Source organism: Cydia strobilella, chromosome Z, assembly GCF_947568885.1.
Source record: "Cydia strobilella chromosome Z, ilCydStro3.1, whole genome shotgun sequence".
Taxonomy (NCBI): domain Eukaryota; kingdom Metazoa; phylum Arthropoda; class Insecta; order Lepidoptera; family Tortricidae; genus Cydia; species Cydia strobilella.
This window is the reverse complement of record NC_086068.1, coordinates 44,330,329-44,352,961: the sequence shown is the minus strand read 5'-3', so window position 1 is coordinate 44,352,961 and position 22,633 is coordinate 44,330,329. Positions and strand designations below refer to the sequence as shown.

Here is a 22,633-nt window from a genome sequence, read left to right as displayed (position 1 = left end):
TGGGCCAAGGACCATCTCGGGAACCTCCCCCTCCCGGCCCCTCGGCACGGATATATAAATGATCCGAGAGGGTCTCTTCGTCCTCCATAACTCTCCAATCGGCAACGCGCGCCGCCAGGTCAGGTGTTGCGAAGGACAAGTCCACTATGGACCCCCCGTTCCAGCGGACACACGTCTGCGCGTTGCCGTGATTGAGGAGGACTAAACCCACCGCAGTCGCCCAGTCTTCGACCTCGGCCCCTCTAGGAATTTATTTCCTGGCCTATTAGCAGATGGCGTCAGCATAGCTTGCCCTGTCAATCCCTCCCTAGAATTGTATTTTTTTTTATGGAATTTTATGCCCTCGATGCCCAGCCCTTTAGGCCAAATCTCATAGAAAAAGGAGCAAGCTAATGATGGCGCCATCTAAGCAAACCTTTGACGGTTGCCAACCGTCAAAGGATTGCATTTGAAATTTGGTAACTGACGACAGAGACGCAGCAATACGTAAATAGAAGTGAAATGCAGATATCTCTACCGTGTATAACGTATAGCTGCGTCCCTGTCGTTACTTACTGAATTAAGTAAGATGTGTTAAACGCTTAAAACTGTTAATAAAAAAGAAAATTTATCAAAACCGCACTGTTTCGGAATTCACAGGAAAACAGCAATTTTCTGCACGATTGTCCGAATATGCACCTCGATTCCAAAATATGCACGTTGCGCGTTGTCGATTTAAATACTGTTGAACGACATAAGTATGTTTAGTTTCGTGAAATACATATATTAAGTACCTAAGTTATTATGTTTGACTTAGTGGTTTAATATTAATTGCCAAGTCTGTATGTGAATTGTGTACAGGCTACAACCCGGCAACCGTGGCGTTCGTGCCCATCTCCGGCTGGCACGGCGACAACATGCTGGAGCCCTCAGACAAAATGCCCTGGTTTAAGGGGTGGACCGTCGAACGCAAGGAGGGCAAAGTCGAGGGGAAGTGTCTCATTGAGGTAACGCTCACTATTTTTTTTATACTCGTTATTTTATGTAGACACACCACTTAGAAAAGGAATAATTACAGGAATACATCAAACATAAACATATTAGGTAATTGTAGGTACTAATTGTGCACTTGTACAGTCGCCATCAGATATATCGGAGCGGCCAGTGCTCACAAATATCTGAACACGCCTCTATTGCCAAGGCGTTAGAGTGCGTGTTCAGATATTTATGTGCGTGTACAGTGTTTGTATACTATTAATAATAATGTAAGTATAGTCCCCTGCAATAATATGTTACTCTTCAAAGGCCGCAAAAATATCTGACATGCTCTTATGGCTCTTTAAATAAGATCGTGTCAGATATTGCGGCCTTCGTTGTTCTTGTGGTATTATATTAATATAGCAGGTGACTGTACACTGTACACTGTACCTAAGACTAAGACTTATACGTCATGGGGGACATGATCTTAAAGCTGGAAAGCTGCATGGATCCGCCCTTGTTTCACCTAACCTAACCTAACCCTAACCGAGCATACCTACCTTAAATGCAGAAGCGTACCTAGTACCTACTAAGTATGATTCCGTTCCGAGATTGCAGACCGTTGTTCTTTCTACATATTCACATACGTTAACTACTCATTGTATGGTTGAAAACCGAAGGTCGATCGCTCGACTTCGCGACAGACGGACAATGTTTATTTATGAGAAGCGATAAAACAAGTATTTCCGTATTTTGCTGCACCAAGAAGTTAAATGTCATCAAAATAGAAACCGGCCAAGTGCGAGTCGGACGAAGGGTTCCGTACCATTACTCAAAAAACGAAAAAAAAAACACGTTTGTTGTATGGGAGCCCCCACTTAAATATTCATTTTATTCTGTTTTAATTTAAGTATTTGTTGTTATAGCGGCAACAGAAATACATCTTCTGTGAAAATTTCAACTATCTAGCTATCACGGTTCATGAGATACAGCCTGGTGACAAACGGACGGACGGACGGACAGCAGAGTTAAATCTCTAGTAGGTAATAGGGTTTTACCCTTTGGGTACGGAACCCTAAAAACTAACACCTATCATATCATTATTATATTAAATGCATATTTGTTATGATTGTCGCGTAACTATGTAAATATGTTTGTTACGCGATTAGCAATCGAATTGGGAACCTTTTTAGGGTTCCGTACCCAAAGGGTAAAAACGGGACCCTATTACTAAGACTCCGCTGTCCGTCCGTCTGTCCGTCTGTCTGTCTGTCACCAGGCTGTATCTCATGAACCGTGATAGCTAGACAGTTGAAATTTTGACAGATGATGTATTTCTGTTGCCGCTATAACAACAAATACTAAAACCGGCCAAGTGCGAGTCGGACTCGCGCATGAAGGGTTCCGTACCATTACGGAAAAAAACAGCAAAAAAATCACGTTTGTTGTATGGGAGCCCCATTTAAATATTTATATTATTCTGTTTTTAGTATTTGTTGTTATAGCGGCAACAGAAATACATCATCTGTGAAAATTTCAACTGTCTAGCTATCACGGTTCATGAGATACAGCCTGGTGACAGATAGACGGACAGACGGACAGACGGACAGCAGAGTCTTAGTAATAGGGTCCCGTTTTTACCCTGTGGGTACGGAACCCTAACAACAGAATAATATAAATATTTAAATGGGGCTCCCATACAACAAACGTGATTTTTTTGCTGTTTTTTTTTTCGTAATGGTACGGAACCCTTCGTGCGCGAGTCCGACTCGCACTTGGCCGGTTTTTTAAGTATGCTTAACAACTGTAGGTAGCTAGGTAGGTACTGCACATTTGTGCGGGTTATAGCTGTGTATTATTTGGCCATAAAAACTAATTCATTAATTGTTTTGGGCGACATCTCTACAAGTTTGTTAAAATAGACAGGTATTCCTACAAATGAATATCAAAATTAATATTGCGAATTGAGATCAGCATTCGGTGCACACAAGGTCGTCCTTCGAACTCGTTCTATGGACCGCTCTCCTTTGACCTTTTAGATTCAATGTTAGCTTGTCGCGGACGTCTAATAGTACGGCACAACATTTAAATACCTAATGTTAATCTGTGCCCGGAACCCCTAGTGTAAATTTCATTTGATAGCGTGACGATCAATTTGCGTTGTCTATTTTTGTATGGGATTTTGAACAGCGCCCGAACCGGGACGTTTTGGAAACTAAAATCCCATACAAAATGACACTTAACGGAAACGCGCACGTCACGTCTGACGTGTCACGTCGCGCTAATATCGAATTACATGTACACTAGGGGTACAGTTAGATTAGAACACATAAAACACCATACAAGCAAAAGGGCGGTACCTACGCGGCAATTACCTCCTTTTAATAAAAGACAGTTTTTTTGGGAACAAACTGACTAATGGATAGACGGACATGACGAAACTATAAGAGTTCCGATTTAGCCATTTGGGCTACGAAACCCTAATAATTGGAGCATTTACTTATTTGGTTACCAGAGTTTTGGACAGTTAAAATGGCCTGTTTAGAAATCCAGACAGTGGTCCTTCGGCAAAGAAAGAAATGGGTGCACGTCGTCGGTTCGGAAAATGGCAGATAGGCCAATCAAATTAGTTACAAATAAACGTTTGAAGAATTAATTCGCAGCAAGCAAATCGCTATAATTAAACCTACCTTCATTTGGTCCTTAATGCGTGTAATCCGAGTCGAGTCTGCTCAATCCCAGGAGGTGTGCATACATTTTGGGCACCTTGGGTGATACATTTGTCTTTGGATTGATAAAACCACTCGATGTAGAAAGACCCGACCATCAATTACAATGTCCTACCAGAAAGGTTTTGTGAATCAGTTGATATATGGACGAAAAAAAAAAGAAATGGGTACAAAGTGGCGGCCATTTTTTACAACTTTGACTACGAATTTATCACAAGGATACATTTTAGGTCTGTGGAATTTATATTAAGGGACCTTTCGGTTCCTCAGATATCAATTTTTATCAAAATTAGAGCAAATTTTCCGTCAGACGTACCGTTTTCGAGCTACAAGCAAAAAATTGAAAAAGAGCAAAAATGTAAATGGCACACCTGGAATTGAGCAAACTCGGATTACACGCATTTAGGACCTAAATATGAAGGTATTATTAAAAGGATTCCCAGCTTGGTGGGAATAAATTCTTCGAAAAAAAAGCAATTTTATCGGCCTGAGTGAGTTAGAAAGGAAATAATCATGTTCCTAACCTAACGTTATTTGGCAGGACTCGCTTGTGAGCCTGGGATCCGCTCGGCATAGGTTACGTTTTATAAAGCTACTGCATTTGTTAAAACAATTTTATACAATCCTAACATTCCTAACCGTAGCGAGAGATTGACTAAAAGTAGTCAATCTTGTTTGTTAGGGTTCCGTACCCAAGGGTAAAAACGGGACCCTATTACTAAGACTCCTGTGTCCGTCCGTCACCAGGCTGTATCTCATGAATCGTGATGATCCTGTTGCCGTAATAACAACAAATACAAAACAGTACGGAACCCTCGGTGGGCGACTCCGACTCGCACTTGTCCGTTTTTTTGTTTTAATTTTTAATAACTATTATTAAAGTACCTAGTAATATTGAAGTACCTAGGTAAATCTTATCCCCACGGGATTTTTTAAACCTATCTTGCATTTATTACAATCTAGATGACAAATTTTCATTAATGGTGTCAATCGATCAGGTTTATTTTTAGGATCAAATGTCTAACTGGGACCAATTGCATCAAAGCAATACAAAAGTCAGAAATGATAGTCAAAGTCCGACAGTCGTACTTCACTCCCGAAGTCGTGAAACGCTCCTAACAAAACGATAAGTGAACGGGACGTCAAGGTCACTGAGAGCCCATTTTTAGGGTTCCGTAGCCAAATGGCAAAAAACGGAACCCTTATAGATTCGTCATGTCTGTCTGTCTGTCTGTCTGTCCGTCCGTATGTCACAGCCACTTTTCTCTGAAACTATAAGAACTATACTGTTGAAACTTGGTAAGTAGATGTATTCTGTGAACCGCATTAAGATTTTCACACAAAAATAAATAAAAAAACAATAAATTTTGGGGGCTTCCCATACTTGGAACTGAAACTCAAAAAAAATTTTTTCATCAAACCCATACGTGTGGGGTGTTTATGGATAGGTCTACAAAAATGATATTGAGGTTTCTAATATCATTTTTTTCTAAACCGAATAGTTTGCGCGAGAGACACTTCCAAAGTGGTAAAATGTGTGTCCCTGTAACTTCTAAAATAAGAGTATGATAAAACTGAAAAAAAAATATATGATGTACATGTACATAAGCATGCAAACTTCAACCGAAAATTGGTTTGAACGAGATCTGGTAAGTAGTTTTTTTTTAATACGTCATAAATCGTAAACCGCAATTTACCTTTCACTCACGTGTCGCATAAAAAATAGATTGTTAAAATTATGTAATGTACGGAACCCTCGGTGCGCGAGTCCGACTCGCACTTGGCCGGTTTTAATGTATGGACAAAACAAGAAAATTGCGTTTTAGTCGGTGAAATATTGCGTTTATGTTTACATATAGTTGTTATACAATATTTTGAAAATGGTCCGTGACTGCAAAAAGTTTAAGAAACCCTGCTATATACTATCGCTATGCTACACTACATTACAGGGGTAGTTGGCAAAGAAAAATGTTTGACAATAACATTTTTCTTTGGTCGCTACTACAATACAATTAAGACCTTAAGTGCTAGGTACAAAAAGTTTAGTCCTGTTTTTGTGAACCGTTTCAGGTTTGTTACATTTTTGTATAATGACATTTGGTTCCTTATCTTCTAATACAAGGTAAGGTAAGGGCCGTCGTACAAAGAGGAAAGTTTTCCACCGGTTTCGTTACGCACTAACACTTTATCACCACACTTATATGTCACTGGATTAAGTTTTTTGTCGTACGCACTTTTACGGTCCATTTTCATTTTTAACAGGTTTTTGCGCTCATCTTTATGCGCCACTTGTAAACGGTATTTTAATTCTAAACTATAGTTATCAACATTATACAATGGTTCTACAAAATTACTTAATCTACTTGGAATTTCACAAGGTTTTCCGAACACTAGTATGGGGCATATTTGGTTGCTGTGTGAGCTGTAATGTTGTAACAGAAACACCAAAAGGGAAGCCAATGACTCCATGTCTCAGGATGCTTGTCGCATTGTATACGTAAAAATGAACCTAGATTTTTATGTGAATTTTCTAATGCTCCTATTGTTTCATGATGGTATGCTGAGGAATTTAATTTTTCAATTTCTAGTAATTTACATACTTCTGTCATGGTCGATGAAATATGAAATATGAATAAAATTATTAACTAACGCTCTAGCTACTGTTTTAGTCTCTTTATTCTCTAGTGGATACGCTTCTACGAATTTACTTAGCTCACATTGCAATGTAAGTATATAGTTATTACCGCTATCGTCCCTGTCGACAGGACCGACTAAATCTAGAAATATTTTGTCTAAGGCATAAGTTGCGGTGGTCGTCACCACCATAGGCTCTTTTGTGTGTCTTGAATGTTTCATTTTTTGACATTTTTCACATGTTCGAACAAACTCTCTTACGTCTCTATCTATTCCTGGCCAGTAAAATTTCCTTTTAATATTATTTGACATTCTTCGCACCCCAGCATGTCCACTGGTAAGCAAAAGATGGTAGTCATTTAGTATATGTTTAATATCTCTTTCACTTTCTACTCTCGTAACTCCTCGTAACACTAAAATCTTGGGCCCGTCATATTTATTTTTATTTTGTATTTCATTTAAAAATTGTTTCATGAATTCTCCATTTTCACTTCTTTTAATTATCATACATATTTTGTCGACATTAATAGTTTTACTAAATTCACTCAATTTTTCCACAAATACGGCTCGCGTGAATTGTGTTGAATAACTGAGATTCATATATAATAATTTTTTTTACTCGTAAATGCAAAACACTCCCATTCTGCATCTATTTCTTTTCTATTTCGTAATTGATTTATTTTATACTCATCTGACAAAGCCATCTCCACGGAATCATTCGGTATCCTTAATATTTCCATGATTCGCGGTTGATCAAGCCGCCTATCTTTGGCACTATTAGGGATACTGCCAGTCTTTAACGTACTCTCCTCTTCCTTCCTTCTTTGCGCTCTTGTCATCACCGTGACAAGCTTTTCATTAATTTCTTTCAAATCCTCTGATGTTATAGTTATTCTAGATAATGCATCTGCGATGACATTTTCTGAACCCTTTACGTATGTTATATCAAAATTGTACTCTTCAAGAGTCAACCGAAATTTTAACAATCTACTACTTGGATCTTTCATACCAAACAAATAAATCAGTGGTTTGTGATCGGTCATTATAGTGAATTTCTTTCCGAATAGATACGGTCTAAAGTATTTTACACTCCATACTATTGCTGTCAATTCTCTCTGAATAGTCGGATATTGTCTTTCAGCTTTATTTAAAGGTCTGCTGGCGTAAGCAACGGGTCTTAAATCCTAATTACACAAAACAGCGCCTACGGCGAAACCGGAAGAGTCACATTGTAGATGGAATTTATTGTTTTCTGAAAAGTCTGGATACTGTAGGATTGGCGGTGACATTAATTTTGATTTTAATAAATATGACTGATCACACTCCGTAGTCCATTCAAAAGGTTCATTCTTTCTACAAAGTTTATTTAATGGAAATGTTATGCTAGCAAAATTTTTAATAAATTTTCTATAATACGAGGGTTGATCCGTATGCACCACCCCTAACCCTCTTACAATGAAACTACATTCAAGATTTATTTTTTATTTTTCTACATAGTCTCTCTTAACACTAATACACTTATTCCATCGGTGCTCCAGCATTTCAATAGCCTCCTGAAAAAAAAAATGTCCGACCTCTGAAAACCACTCCTCCACAACAGATATCACCTCTTGATTATCCAAAAAAAAATTCCACGTAAAAATTCCTTTAATTTTGGGAATAGCCTGTAGCCGCTGGGGGCCAAGTCAGGCGAATACGGTGGGTGCTCCACCAATTCGAAGCCTGCTTGGTGTATGGCAGCCTTAGCGACACAGGACGTATGGACGGTAGCATTGTCTTGGTGGAAGAGTACGCCACTTGTCAACTTGGCCCGGCGTTTCTCTTTAATAGCCTCTCGCAATTTTAGAATTAAGTTTGCATAATGGGCCCCTGTAATAGTCTCTCCCTTTTTCAAATAGTCAGCCAGGATTATTCCTTGAGCATCCCAGAATACAGACAGCATAACCTTTCCTGCAGACGATGCCACTTTAAATTTACGTGGTGGCGGAGAACCACTGTGTTTCCACTGCCTACTTTGAATTTTAGTTTCGGGAACATAGTGATGTACCCAAGACTCGTCCATGATTACGTATCTATGGAGAAAATTATCTTTATTAGCTTGGTACATATCCAACAGACGCTGGCAAATCAATACTCTTATGTCTTTTCTGATCAATGGTCAACATTCGTGGCACCCATCTTGCACTGTTCTTATTCATACCCAATTCTTTAGTAAGTATCTGTTGCACTACATGATATGACAAGCCAGTCTCTTCAAGAATTTGCCTGATACGTATTCGCCGATTTTGTAACACCATATCGTGAACTTTATTAATGTTTTCGTCTGGAGTGACCGTTACAGGTGGTCCACCGCCATGTTGGTTTTCACAACTTGATCTTCCGCACTTAAACTCTCGACACCAAGGTTTCACTATGTAATAGGATACTGCACACTCCCCTACAGTTGCCACAATATCTTGATGCATTTGAGTTGATGTAAAATATTTTTTTTTGTAGATATTTTATTACCGCCCTCTGCTCAACAAAATCCATTTTCATACAAAAAAACCACGACTCAACAATTACAGTAAGCTGTAGCTCAATAATAGTTCGACATTTAAAAATGTTATATTTTTTTAATAACCTCTAAATGTCTATAAACCTGCAGCAAAAAGGTTTTAATAACCAAGTGACAGCAAAGAGGTCAAGGGTGGTGCATACGGATCAACCCTCGTAGTTGCAAAACGCCACAAATCTTCGAACGGCATCAGCATCAGTGGGGGTTGGATAATTTTGAATAGCTTTTATTTTATTTGGATCTGGGGCTATGCCGTCTTTAGTAACAATATGACCTAGATACAAAAGTTTAATTTTAAGTTTACTTTTCGCAATCTATCAAATACGGATAGTAAGTTTTTGTTGTGAGTATCTAAATTTCTTCCAAAAATAACCAGGTCATCTAAGTAAATGAAGCATTTCTTATAGTTGAGTCCTGACATTGCCACAGTCATAACACGTGAAAACGCGCTAGGGCTAATTTTCATCCCTTGGGGGAGGCGCTTCATTTGCCACTGCCCAGTGCTAGATGTAAAACTTGTTAGTTTTCGGCTTTCCGGAGTTAATTTTACTTGATAGTATGATTGGCTAAGATCTAAGTGTGTATAATAAATGGCACCCGATAATGAATCTAAAATTTCATTTATATTTGGTAAAGGAAAATAATCACCTGTATAGTGTCGTTAACCTTCCTATAATCGAAAACTAATCTCCACGATTTATTCCCTGAGTCATCTGATTTTTTTGGTACTAACAAAATAGGGCTCGACCACTCACTCTGAGCCTCTTCTATAATATCATTTTTTAACATATCTTTAATTTGTCTTTCTACCTCTGTTTTATGGCAATGAGGAATACGATACGGCTTAGTGTATACTGGTTTAGCATTCTGTTTTAAATGAATAGACTGTTCATATATATTTGTTGTCGTCAGTATGTCTCCAGGCAAATGAAAGACGACAGCATATTTAGTGCATATGGACTCTATCGGCGTTCCTCAGAATGCAAGTGATCCAATTTCAATTGCGATAACAATACATCAGCTCGACTCGAAGTTGAGTCGCATTTATTAAATGTACAAGCTGTATAATTATTTAACGATTCTAATTTTGGTTTAAAAATTGGAATGCTTACATCGTTTCTGGTAGTATTAAGTATTCGAATTGGTATTATGTTTTCCCTTGGCGATACTATCGTACTGCCTTTCCTTTCCTGAATTTCCTGCGGGAAAATAACACTATCTTCCGTTAAATTTTCGTATTTAATATAATGTATAGATTCGCTATGTGCCGGTATTTTCAAGAAATCCTCACTTACAGTTGGTGTATGTATCATATCGAGTTGGTATGAAATTAAGTCATTTTTCAAAATCAAAATCGAATTTTCTAAGTCAATAGTCACAGTTTTGAATTTATAAAAGAAATCTTGGCCCAAAATTCCATCCGATTTACAAGGTAAGGAATCAAAAGTATAAAATTTATGTTTGAGTTGAAACCCATTTGGAGCCTCTAATGTAATGTAAACATATCCATCGGAATATATTTTACCTCCAATTCCATTTATAACAATACGATCGGTATACTACACGGGCGTATTTCTTGGAAGTGCACGTGTACAAATTGCTGACAACGACGCACCCGTATCTAAGAGGTGGGAACACTTGTTATTGCCTGTATGTAAGAAGGTATAATTTGCTTTATTTAAGTCAACTGTTAAAATGTATCGTTTAGTCTCGAAAAAACCTATTTCGGCTGGATGCATTGTTGTCTGTGGGTGGCACTACGGGTGCCTCTCCCTGTTGAGCCATGTGAATATTATTGCTATGATAATATCCCCTACCACGGGCAGCTCGCCCGCGACTCGATTGTGTGTAAGTGCCTCGAAATTGGGTACCGCGATAATTTTGGTTGCCGCGGTAATTATTGTACGTCTTGTTATAATGCGAAAAAGGCTTATAATTATAGTATTGGTTACCCCTGGAACCTCTATTCGAGTAACTTGCACGCCCTCGAGCCGGTTGTCGTTGGGACGTTGGGAAGTCGATGGTTGGGGTTGGGACGTCTCTTCTTCCTCTGCTGCTCGAATAGCGTCCTTAAGTTTTGTGTAATTACGTGCTGAAATGATAGTGCTCAAACGCCTATTCCTTAGCCCGTCTGCGAATTTTTTAATCGCCATATTTTCGTTTAGTGGCCTTAAAATGTCGTAAGCGCTCTCGTTTGAGTCGGCCTGCTATATTGTAAGGTCAACAAAGAGTGACTCTAGCTTTGCGCCATATTGCGCAATGAACATTGGATTATTTATCTGTGTAAGCAACGCATTAGGCGACTTTTTCGTTAACAATTTTTTTTTCATTTTTTAGCTTTAGTTTCGCTGATTTTGTCAATGTGGTTTTTAATTCGAAACTATCTAATAATTTCTGGCATGCTGACGAGTCCTTGAGACAATCCTTGTACAATTCCACACTTTCTATAATTTTTTCTACTGTTTCCTCTTTATTGTTTAAGTCAAATTTCTCCATTATATCTGAAATAGTGGGTTTTTTACCCGATATGCTCGTATCTAATTTGCAATAATTCTTAATTTTCCCATAGGATTCTTCGATCTTATTCACTAAAATATCTAAAATATAACCTAAACAATATTCTTCTGGACATTCACTTTCATTGAATATAATTGATTTGTAACATTCATATAATTCATTGAGTGAACATAGTCTTGGTAGTTTTCTCTTCGCTTACCTAATTTTCTTAATGTAATTCTTATATTTTCTAATTGTTCATATATGGACTGAAGGTCACTTGACATTTATAAAATTTAGTTGTGGAAAAAAAATTTAGTTGTGGACATTAAAACTTAAAAAATATACGGACCTTGTTATATTATTTTAAAAAGTCTTCTCCAAGTACGATGAAAGCACAATATATGAATAAGAGTATAAATGCTAGGGCGTCCACCTCAAGGAACGGTCAGAGGATACGATGTAATACGAAGAAGCGAAGCAATGCTAAGGCGTCCCCTACAAGCGACGATAGACGCGGTGGATATAACAGTATACATACGCCTAGCAACTTGGTACATTGGTTCCCTGACTGGACGCAGCCAAGAACTGGCAGAAACTTTACATCGACGCAATATTAACATATGCAGTATACAGGAATTGAAATGGAAGGGCTCCAAGTCGAAGGATATAGGCAGGAACCACCAACTACTCTATCATGGAACAACCACAAACAGAAATGGTATTGGTATAATATTAGACGAAACTTTTAAACAAAGAATTATTACAGCGATTAAAATCTCTGATCGTATTATGAGTGTAAAGTTAGCCCTAGACAACCATCCAGCCCTTAACGTAGTATCAGTGTGTCTGTGGAGCACCACAGGTTGGTTGCTCGGCAGTCAAAAAGCAAGAATTTTGGGATGATCTTGGTCACCTTATGCAGTCCACACCACCTGACGAAAATATACTGATCTTGGGGGACCTAAATGGCCATGTGGGAACTAAGACACCTGATAATTCCAACATACACGGAAGCTATGGCTATGATATCCTCAATGGCCAAGGAAAGGATATCCTTAGTTTTGCTACCCAATTTGATTTGCCAATTATAAACACCTACTTTCAAAAGAAAAACGAACACTTGTAACTTATAAAAGCGGCAGCACACAATCGCAAATAGATTACATCCTCTGTAATAGACCAATGCAAAAAAAAATCAAGGATTGCAAAGTTATCCCTGGCGAACCTTTGACAACCCAACATAGGCTTCTCGTAGCTTGTCTCAAGATGCCAAAGCGGTATATAAATCAGAAACACCCACCTACCAATCCTAAAATAAAGTGGTATAATCTGAATATCCCTAAAGGTGAAGTCTTCAATGAGAATATAAAGAAATATCTCTCCACTAACGTGCACCACGGCACCAAACGTCCAATAATAACACCTGGAATGAATTCCATGAATTCTGTTGTACATCTGGCAAAATAACACTGGGAATGTCAAAAGGGCGGCTGAAGATAGACAAGGATCCTCGATGGTGGAATGATGAAGTCAAAGCTACACTCAAAGAAAAGAAAGAGCTCTTTAAAAGATGGCAAAAAACGAAACTTGATGCCGATAAGTTAGAATATAACAAAGCGAAAAAAGAGCTAAAGTAAGAGTAGCGACGGCTAAAGCGGTTACTCAGGAATCATTCTATAAAAGCCTGGAAAGTGCAAAATCAGAACAGGAATTACGATATTCAAAATTTAAACATAACCAAACCAAAGACATCAAGCGTAACAAGTATATTACAGACTCGTCTGGCAAATTATTAACATCTAATATGGATATCAATAATAGATGGAGAGAATACTATGAGCAGCTTCTCAATGAAGAATTTCCGCAAGAACCACTATCTCCTCTGGCACGCGTTCATGGACCTATTGAAGCAATTTCTCCAGATGAAGTGAAGAAGTCTGTCTCAAAGATGAAAAACAAAAAAGCCGCCGGGCCAGACGAAATACCGGCAGAAGTCTGGAAGAACGCTGGTGACGATGGTATACTATGGCTCACTAATCTGTTTAATGATATCCTCATAGAACGAAAGATACCGAACATGTGGAGAAACAGCAGCTTGATACCATTTTATAAAAATAAGGGGGAATGTATCAAAATGTGAGAACTACAGGGGAATTAAACTTACCTCTCACACTCTTAAGATCTGGGAGTGTATTCTCGCCAAACGTCTTACGAATATTACCACTATCACCCAATGTGGATTTACCAGTGGAGTTGGTACCATTGTTGCTATACACACTCTAAAAATACTCCTACAAAAATACCAATCACTAAAGAAAGACCTTCACCTCATTTTTATTGATCTTGAAAAAGCCTTTGATCGTGTTCCTAGACAACTAATTTCAAGATCAATTGGTCCCAGAAATGTATGACTTACTAAAAGATCTTTATTGCGACGTAACCACGCGTGTTGTCAGTCCAGCAGGAAACAGCAGTGATTTTTTGGGTTCGAGTTGGGGTTCATCAGGGATCGATATTAAGCCCATTACTATTCAATCTAGTTATGAACTATGTTACCAAAGATATACAACATCAGCCACCATGGACGTTACTTTATGCTGATGACATAGTTCTCGTTGCAGAATCCCTTCAACAAGTGCAAGTGGATCTGGACGCGTGGCAGGGGGCCTTGGAGGGGAGAGGGCTTAGAATCAGCTGAAGTAAGACCGAATATATGTATTGCAACTTCTCTGGTACTACGTCTAATAATACACCATCTATAGGCGGGGTCCAACTAAAGAGAGTGGATAAATTCAAATATCTCGGATCTGTAGTACCACCTAAAGATAGTACCGCAGAAGATATACAGAGTAGAATCACTACAGCTTGGGTGAAATGGCGTTCCATGACAGGCGTCCTCTGTGACCACCGAATGCCAATAAAAACCAAAGGCATAGTGTACAAACAAGCAATAAGACCCGCTCTTCTGTATGGTTCTGAGTGTTGGCCATCGAAAAAGACAGATGAACAGAAACTGCATACTACAGATAGACGGAGAGCTGGTGGAAATTTGGAGTAGGTCCTTGAGGCAAGCTGAAAATTTGCCTGATGCTTCTCCTATCTTACCCTACCTCAGCACTACAAGTCTGGCTGCAGGGTAGCGGGTCTAAACCAACCTATAAATTTTTAAAGAATTTTTTTTTGGTGCCCAAAAAAGGTTCTTGAGGCAATCTGTAATTTCTACAAGTGAAAATTGAATATCTAAATAGTCATAAAAAAATTATGCCAGACGATTTGGTCGGGTCTTTAACCTTGCCAGACGCGTGCAAAATATTTTTTCAAAAAATTCAAAAAAGGTTCTTGAGGCAATCTGTAATTTTTACAGGTTAAAGTTAAGTATCTAAATAGTCATAAAAAAAATAAGCCAGACGATTTGGTCGGGGCCTTCTACCTGCCAGACGATCTAGAAAGTTACGTATGGCACTTACTCGCACGCAAAATTAAGTTTGTTATCCTGTATAAATGTATGCTAATACAAAGTTAATTTTGTAGTGCAGAAAATTAAAGATAGAAAAGTACAAATTTGGATGTACGATGTGATTGTGAGTATATATTTATGATAATTATGGGTATGAATAGGGTGTGGGCATAGTACATATGAAATTAGCGACAATATGTCCAGCTGTATCTCTATTGTAGATACATGGGTAGTTCATTAGTTATGACGAAGGCCTAGGCCGGGAAATATTTTTATTTTATTTTAATGTAAACATGGCGTGCATGGCTGTGTTCATGATTTTTTTTTCATCTTTCATATATCATATAATATAATTAAATAATAAATAATTTATTAAATAATTAATTAATTATTTTAGGGGTTTAATATAATTTTAGTCTAATTTAATTTTAATTTTAATCTTAACTGTAATATAATAATTTTATGTAATGTTATAATGTAATGTATTATGATCCTAAGTTGATTGAAATAAATGAATAAATGAAATAAAATTAATTACATCACACGTTTAGGGGGGGAGGGGGTCAAGAAAATGTGACATGTTGTGAGGGAGTCACAAACTTTGTGACGTCACTATAAGTTATTTAAATTATTTTATTCGCTGTACAGTTAAATAACAAGTTTTTGGAACGATAATCGTTTTTAATCGTTTAATTTTCTTGACATGCAATGAAATATCGTCCTCATGTGCGTCAAAACAGCCTTCGAAGTATCACGTTTCGGGCGGAGCAACTCGAGAGAACTGTAAAGCGAGGTTTAGACTAGCAAGAACTTGCATGCAATTTACGTTACATTACCGACTACTAAGGTAAACTGCATTCAAAATGTTTATCAGATACCGCAATGTAATGAAAATTGCATGCAAGTTATTGCTAGTCTAAACCTCGCTTAAAGGAATTTCATACGAAATTGAGTATTTTTTTATATTTTAATGTAAACATGGCATCTGTGTTCATGCGAACGGGCTAAACAGCTGAAATTTGTTTTAGTCGGAGCGCAAAAATAATCAAATTTTCTTTCCCGCGTAAGCAACCCTTAATTTATATTTAAAATAAACGCAAAAAAAAACAAAATCTTTATAGGGCTGTATCTGCTAAAGCATGCGTCGTAGCGCAAAAATAATAAAATTTTCGTTCCCCTCTAGGTAACCCTTAATTTATATTTGAAAAAAAAAACCAAAAAGACAAAAAAATCTTTATAGGGCTGTATCTACTAAACCATGCGTCGTAGCGCAAAAATAATAAAATTTTCGTTCCCCTTTATAAAACCCCAAAGTAATATAATAAAGAACACAATGAAAATCAAAAAAGAAAAAAAAAAGAAAAAAAAATATAGGGCTGTATCTCCTAAACCATGCGTCGTAGCGAAAAATAATAAAATTTTCGTTTCCCTCTAGGTAACCCTTAATTTATATTAAAAAAAAAAAAACAAAAAAAAAACTTCATAGGGCTGTATCTTCTAAACCATGCGTCGCCAAAAATAATAAAATTTTCGTTCCCCTCTAGATATGATCCTTAATTTATATTTGAAAAAAAAAACAAAAGAAATATCTTTATAGGGCTGTATCTCCTAAGCCGTGCGTCGTAGCGTAAAATAAATCAAATTTTCGTTCCCCTTTAAAAAACCCCAAAGAAATATAATAAAGAACACAATGAAAATCAAAAAAGAAAAAAAAAGAAAAATAAATTTATAGGGCTGTATCTCCTAAACCATGCGTCGTAGCGAAAAATAATAAAATTTTCGTTTCCCTCTAGGTAACCCTTAATTTATATTTAAAAAAAAAAACAAAAAAAAAATCTTCATAGGGCTGTATCTCCTAAACCATGCGTCGCCAAAAATAATAAAATTTTCGTTTCCCTCTAGATATGATCCTTAATTTATATTTGAAAAAAAAAAACAAAAGAAATATCTTTATAGGGCTGTATCTCCTAAGCCGTGCGTCGTAGCGTAAAATAAATAAAATTTTCGTTCCCCTTTAAAAAACCCATGTGATAAATAAAAAACACAATAATAATAAAAAACAACAAAAAAACGTTATAGGGCTGTATCTGCTAAACCGTGCGTCGTAGCGCAAAAATAATCAAAATTTTCCTCCCCTTTAGGAAAGCTTTAGGAGTTAATATAAAAAATTACCAAAAAGAAAAAAAAACAACTTTATAGCACAAAAACAATCAAATTTTCGTTCCCTTTCAAGGAACCCATAAGTGATATAAAAAACACAATGATAAAATAAATAAAAAAAACGTTATAGGGCTGTAACTGCTAAACCGTGCGTCGTAGCGCAAAAATTATGAAATTTAAAAACAACGAAAAATAAATATATATATATATATATGGCTCTAGCTTCTAAACCGTGCGTAGTAGCGCAAAAATAATAAAATTCTCGCCCCCTTTTACCCCACACACTGAATAACCTATGAGTACATGAAACAATCACCATCATCATCATATTTGTATTATTATTTGTATTATTCAAGCATTAATAATAAAATAACAAATTCACACATTATAATAATTACAACACATTACTATTCTGTATTTAAATTGTACATGTATTTATTAAAATTACAATACATTCTTATAAATTCGGTCATATTACATTTACTATATCCCTACTAATACTCAGTGTACATAATTATCATAAATATACAAATATTCATAATCACAATCACATCGTACATCCTAATTTGTACCTTTTACCTTTAATTTACTGCACTACAAAAATAACTTTGTATTAGCATACATTTATACAGGATAACAAACTTAATTTTGCGTGCGAGTAAGTGCCATACGTAACTTTCTAGATCGTCTGGCAGGTAGAAGGCCCCGACCAAATCGTCTGGCTTATTTTTTTTATGACTATTTAGATACTTAACTTTAACCTGTAAAAATTACAGATTGCCTCAAGAACCTTTTTTGAATTAAAAAAAAAATATTTTGCACGCGTTTGGCAAGGTTAAAGACCCGGCCAAATCGTCTGGCATAATTTTTTTATGACTATTTAGATATTCAATTTTCACTTGTAGAAATTACAGATTGCCTCAAGAACCTTTTTTGGGCACCAAAAAAAAAATTCTTTAAAAATTTATAGGTTGGTTTAGACCCGCTACCCTGCAGCCAGACTTGTAGTGCTGAGGTAGGGTAAGATAGGAGAAGCATCAAGTAAATTTTCAGCTTGCCTCAAGGACCTACTCCAAATTTCCACCAGCTCTCGGACCAAGAGATGAAAATGCTGCGCTGGGCTGGCGGAGTTTCTAGGATGGATAAGATTAGAAACGAATACATAAGAGGAACCTTCAAAGTCGCTAAAATCGAAGACAAACTCCGCGAAAACCGCCTGAGATGGTATGGGCATGTCATGAGAAGAAGTAAAGACCACATGACGAGAAAAGTAATGACCATTCAGGAGGGAAAAAGAGGTTCAGGCCGACCCCCCGCGACTTGGAGTCAGACCATTAAAAAGGACCTGAAATTTGTGGAGGTAGACACGGAGACAATACAAAACCGTACATTGTGGCGTAAACGCACAAGGAGGGCTGACCCCAAATGATATGGGACATATACAGCCAGGAAGAAGAAGAAGAAGAGTTATATTATTTTAAAAGAAAATAGCCATACTCTTACAATGTGGCCATCAGACCGGTGCTGGCTCTGCCGGCTGCTCCTGCTGACTTTCTTCACTCCGGGGAGTGAAACAAAGTAGCTTTTTAATTTAGTGAAGGCCATGAACTGCCACTTCATACTTTTATTACAATTTTTTTGTTTCTCTTTATTATTCTGTGTAATTCTAACCTTTAATATGTTCTCACTACTGAGGTGAAAAATTATGTGTGCAACACGAGAGCAAAGTTATTTTACATCTCGTGTTTTTGAGTCCCTCGCAAGAAAAACCAACTTCCTATCTTGTTGCACAAATAACTATTTCATGAGATAAGACGTTTTCAAGATATAGGGCACAGAAAGCGTAGTGATCAGACATACTTACTATAAGGCAAGGTCAATCGTAAATATCGGCGAATAATACCTAATAATACCTTCTATAAAGTTATTCAATAATCTTTTATTGATCATATACGGCTTTTAAAAGTTGTCTGTCCTGTAGAAAATAAGTAACCGCTTGTGTCCAGGTAAGTATACGTACGGCGTACTTACAGGTTATTATTGAAATCGATCGTACACTGAGTTTCTATGGCCATCTAAGGTTCCCATCAACAGATCAGCTCGATGTTATTACATTGTCATCGGTCTTTAATAATGTATGCCAAATTTTAGCTCAATCTGAAACCATTAAGTACCCGAGAAATGGTGGGCAAATTTTGTAGCCAAGTTTCATAGTTAGATACGAACATCGGGAGTTAAATAAAAGCTTGTGAAAACATTTTTTTGTATTATTATTACTTAAAATGTACCTCTTTCCTGTAGAAATACCTAAAGCTATAGGCTATAAAGCTTAATTTCTTGATTAAACCTGTGTAAAGAGGTACCCTTCTTATATTAAACTATGTCATAAAATCATTACATATATGCACACAAGCTGTTAACTAATGTCCACAGGAGGGGCAACTTTTGGTTTAAAATCTATGTATGACCCACAAGTGTCATTTTAACGATTTAAAAACTTTATAGAATGTAGTATTCACAGAGATTACCAGCTAACCTTGCGTCATCGCGCACACGATCTAGGCGTAGATTTTTAAGAGAACCTTTAATACGTCATAACAAAGGTGTATACAAGTTTCCAGCTTATTATCTCTCATTCCGAGGTGAACCCCTTAATTTAACTGGGCCATGAATATTAAATAATAAATTACAAAAATGCCCAAAACTATACATAGTCCGGTGCGGAACATTGTTAATAATGTAAATAATAATGTTCTACATGACATTAAAGCTCTCCAAGGGGCCTCTACGTGTTGAATCTATATCTCCACGCAAGCCTATCAAAAGACCGGGATTTATAGGCCCGTGATATCGAAGGAGATATAAATAATAAACTGCGGGATAAGAACAGTTCGGGAAATTAAACTATTTCACTGCTAAACATTTCCATCTTAACATCAGAGATGATAGGTAAACAAATCAAAATGTCATTATAGTCTGGTTATTACGACTTAGTAATTGTAGTGTTATGTTATGTTATGTTATACAAGCGAGGAAACACAGTAACAAAAATGAATTTGAGTTATTAATAATATTTACTATGGGCTTTGGAGACGATCAGTCTTGCTGATGATTAACAATGTAGCAGAACCTATGCCAGGTTACGGAATATATACCTACTTAGTAACATGACCATCATCATCATCATGTGGCCTTTTGGTGATCCAATCTTGGATGTAGGCTTCTTCCCTTGAATGGAGTAACATGATAGACGAAATATTTTTTCAGCTATAGAGCTGAGCTGAGCTGATGGTGTGGCTAATAGTAGTCACACCATCTGGTATCTTACGACTAAATTAAATATATGTATTTATATAAATTTCTAAGTAAATGGGAGGCATCGATTACGCAGATTACGAGAGAAAGGTTGTACCTCCTGAGCTTTTATGCAAACCAAATATAAAAAAGAAGATGCAATTATAGTTGGTCAAGCAAATCTTGTCAGTAAATAAGAACAAAAAAAACTACACTCATCTCCTTCTTCTGGGCGCCAGCACCAGTGCAAGACAAATACAGCATGACTCTCTCCGTCTACGCCCGAAATGAGACAGTCCCTTGACAAACTATAGACGATTTTGACCTATGTGTGATACGTAAGAAAATATATGAATTATAACGGCAAAAGAAAGTACCGACTATAAAAAAATGTGTAGACACCAAATAAATGGGTTCTGATTTTGATTACGGTGAATAAAAGTAGATGTAAGTCAAACGAGTTGCCAATCCACATTGTTCAGACTATACTGAACTGTTGCCATATAAATGAGAATAATAGCGCCCTCTTGACAATGATCATATATTCCTGGTCAGGCTTTCCATGATCATATCAAAGGCAAGATTCCGTGATCATAACAAAATAAAAATAAATGTTTAAAGCATTGCAGTCGCTTAGCTGTATTAGGGGTACGTACGTGATATATGTATACTGTGTCAGGCGCTGGACGCGATCCTGCCGCCGTCCCGGCCCACGGAGAAACCGCTGCGGCTGCCGCTGCAGGACGTGTACAAGATCGGCGGCATCGGCACCGTGCCCGTCGGCCGCGTCGAGACCGGCATCCTCAAGCCCGGTAAGTGCTCACAACACTACATTTATAACTACTGGATATCGGGATTTACCGACATTTACCTATATTTTGTCAAGCCTTACGTCATATCTAAAAGTTTTATAACATAGTGTTTTGACTGATGTCAGGCATGGTGGTTGTATTTGCGCCGGCGGCCATCACCACCGAGGTCAAGTCTGTGGAAATGCACCACGAGGCGCTGCAAGAGGCGATGCCCGGCGACAACGTCGGATTCAACGTCAAGGTAAAGTAGCCTAGCCCAACCTAGCCTAGCCTAACCTACCTACCATCATCTGTAGGTGCGAATAGGGCCGGCCTACTTAAAAGTAACCCAGATTGTTTTAAACTATTAACTAAATAAAACATTCGAATTAGTGACGAAAAGGAATAAAATGAAACGAGAAAATCGAGAAATAAATATAATGAAAAACGAATAAGACGAACTAAGAAGGTAGTACAGTCTCCTGTAATAATCTGTTACTCTTCAAAGGCCGCAATAGTACATTACTACAGAGGCCGGGAAGTAAGGGGTTGCCGGCCGAATGCATATATACGGCCGAACGTAGTGAGGCCGGATAGTTATGAGGCCGACAACCCCTTTTCACGCCGATGTATGTATAGTGCTTTTCTCAAACATGCAATGAAATAAATAAAGAAATCTCCACGAAATCAAAGTTTTAATTCTAAAGAAACTAAAAGTAAACTAGGCACAAAATATAACTACCACCTGTACCTATCTTTATCACACGTGTCGTATATTTTACACATGTAGTTAATCAATTTATTACACAAATGTTCAAAGGTATATTTATGTATCTTTGATTTTTCGCCTTGTATCCTTCTGACTGTAGTTTTAGCCACATAACTAAGATTACATCGTTTTTTATGTTGATATTATGCTTTACATACATTGTTGCCTTAAACATGGAGTATAATTAACAGGTATTCATTTAATATTTTCGTCGGAACTCATATTAAATACCACAATAAACAACGCACAATAAATCCAATAAAATAGAATTACAGATGCACAATGAAAAATGTTCAACTTTACCTCCAAAACGATTAAAAAAACACCAACGCGTGTTTGAGTAGACATTTTTACCGCTAATATTTAAATGAAATATAGTTTGTCAAAGGACTGTCTCATTTCAAACATAGACAGAGATAATCATACTATCTTTGTCTTACATTGGTACTAGCACCCAAAAGAAAAGGATGAGTATAGTTTTTTTGTTCTTATTTACTGACAAACTGGTTTGACCAACTATATTTTAAATCTGTATTTGTAGGTAAATTTGCAATTTAATATTATTGGAATTTGTTAATAATGTTATATTTATATATTTTTTGTAAATTCGATACAAATAAAACTGCAAAATATATTAATTATCGTTTATTGTTTTTTTTAAGGGGCAGAATGTCATTCCGAACCATAAGCAAATATTGGTTATAGTTTTTTTTTTGGCTGAATGCCATGATGCTGTGTCACAAATATATGTGATGTGGAAATTAAAAAAGAGCCACTTCCCGGCCT

The 22,633-nt window shown here is 37.0% G+C and overlaps 1 protein-coding gene across 1 annotated transcript in view; it reads left to right on the top strand.

Annotated features, from left to right (window-relative positions):
- LOC134754873 (elongation factor 1-alpha 2) overlaps nucleotides 1–22,633 on the top strand; it is a 51,417-nt gene that overhangs the window by 8,815 nt on the left and 19,969 nt on the right. The window contains exons 5-7 of the mRNA XM_063691324.1: nucleotides 841–986; nucleotides 20,967–21,099; nucleotides 21,225–21,340. Of these exons, the coding sequence (XP_063547394.1) occupies nucleotides 841–986; nucleotides 20,967–21,099; nucleotides 21,225–21,340 (395 nt within the window). The remainder of the gene's footprint in view (nucleotides 1–840; nucleotides 987–20,966; nucleotides 21,100–21,224; nucleotides 21,341–22,633) is intronic.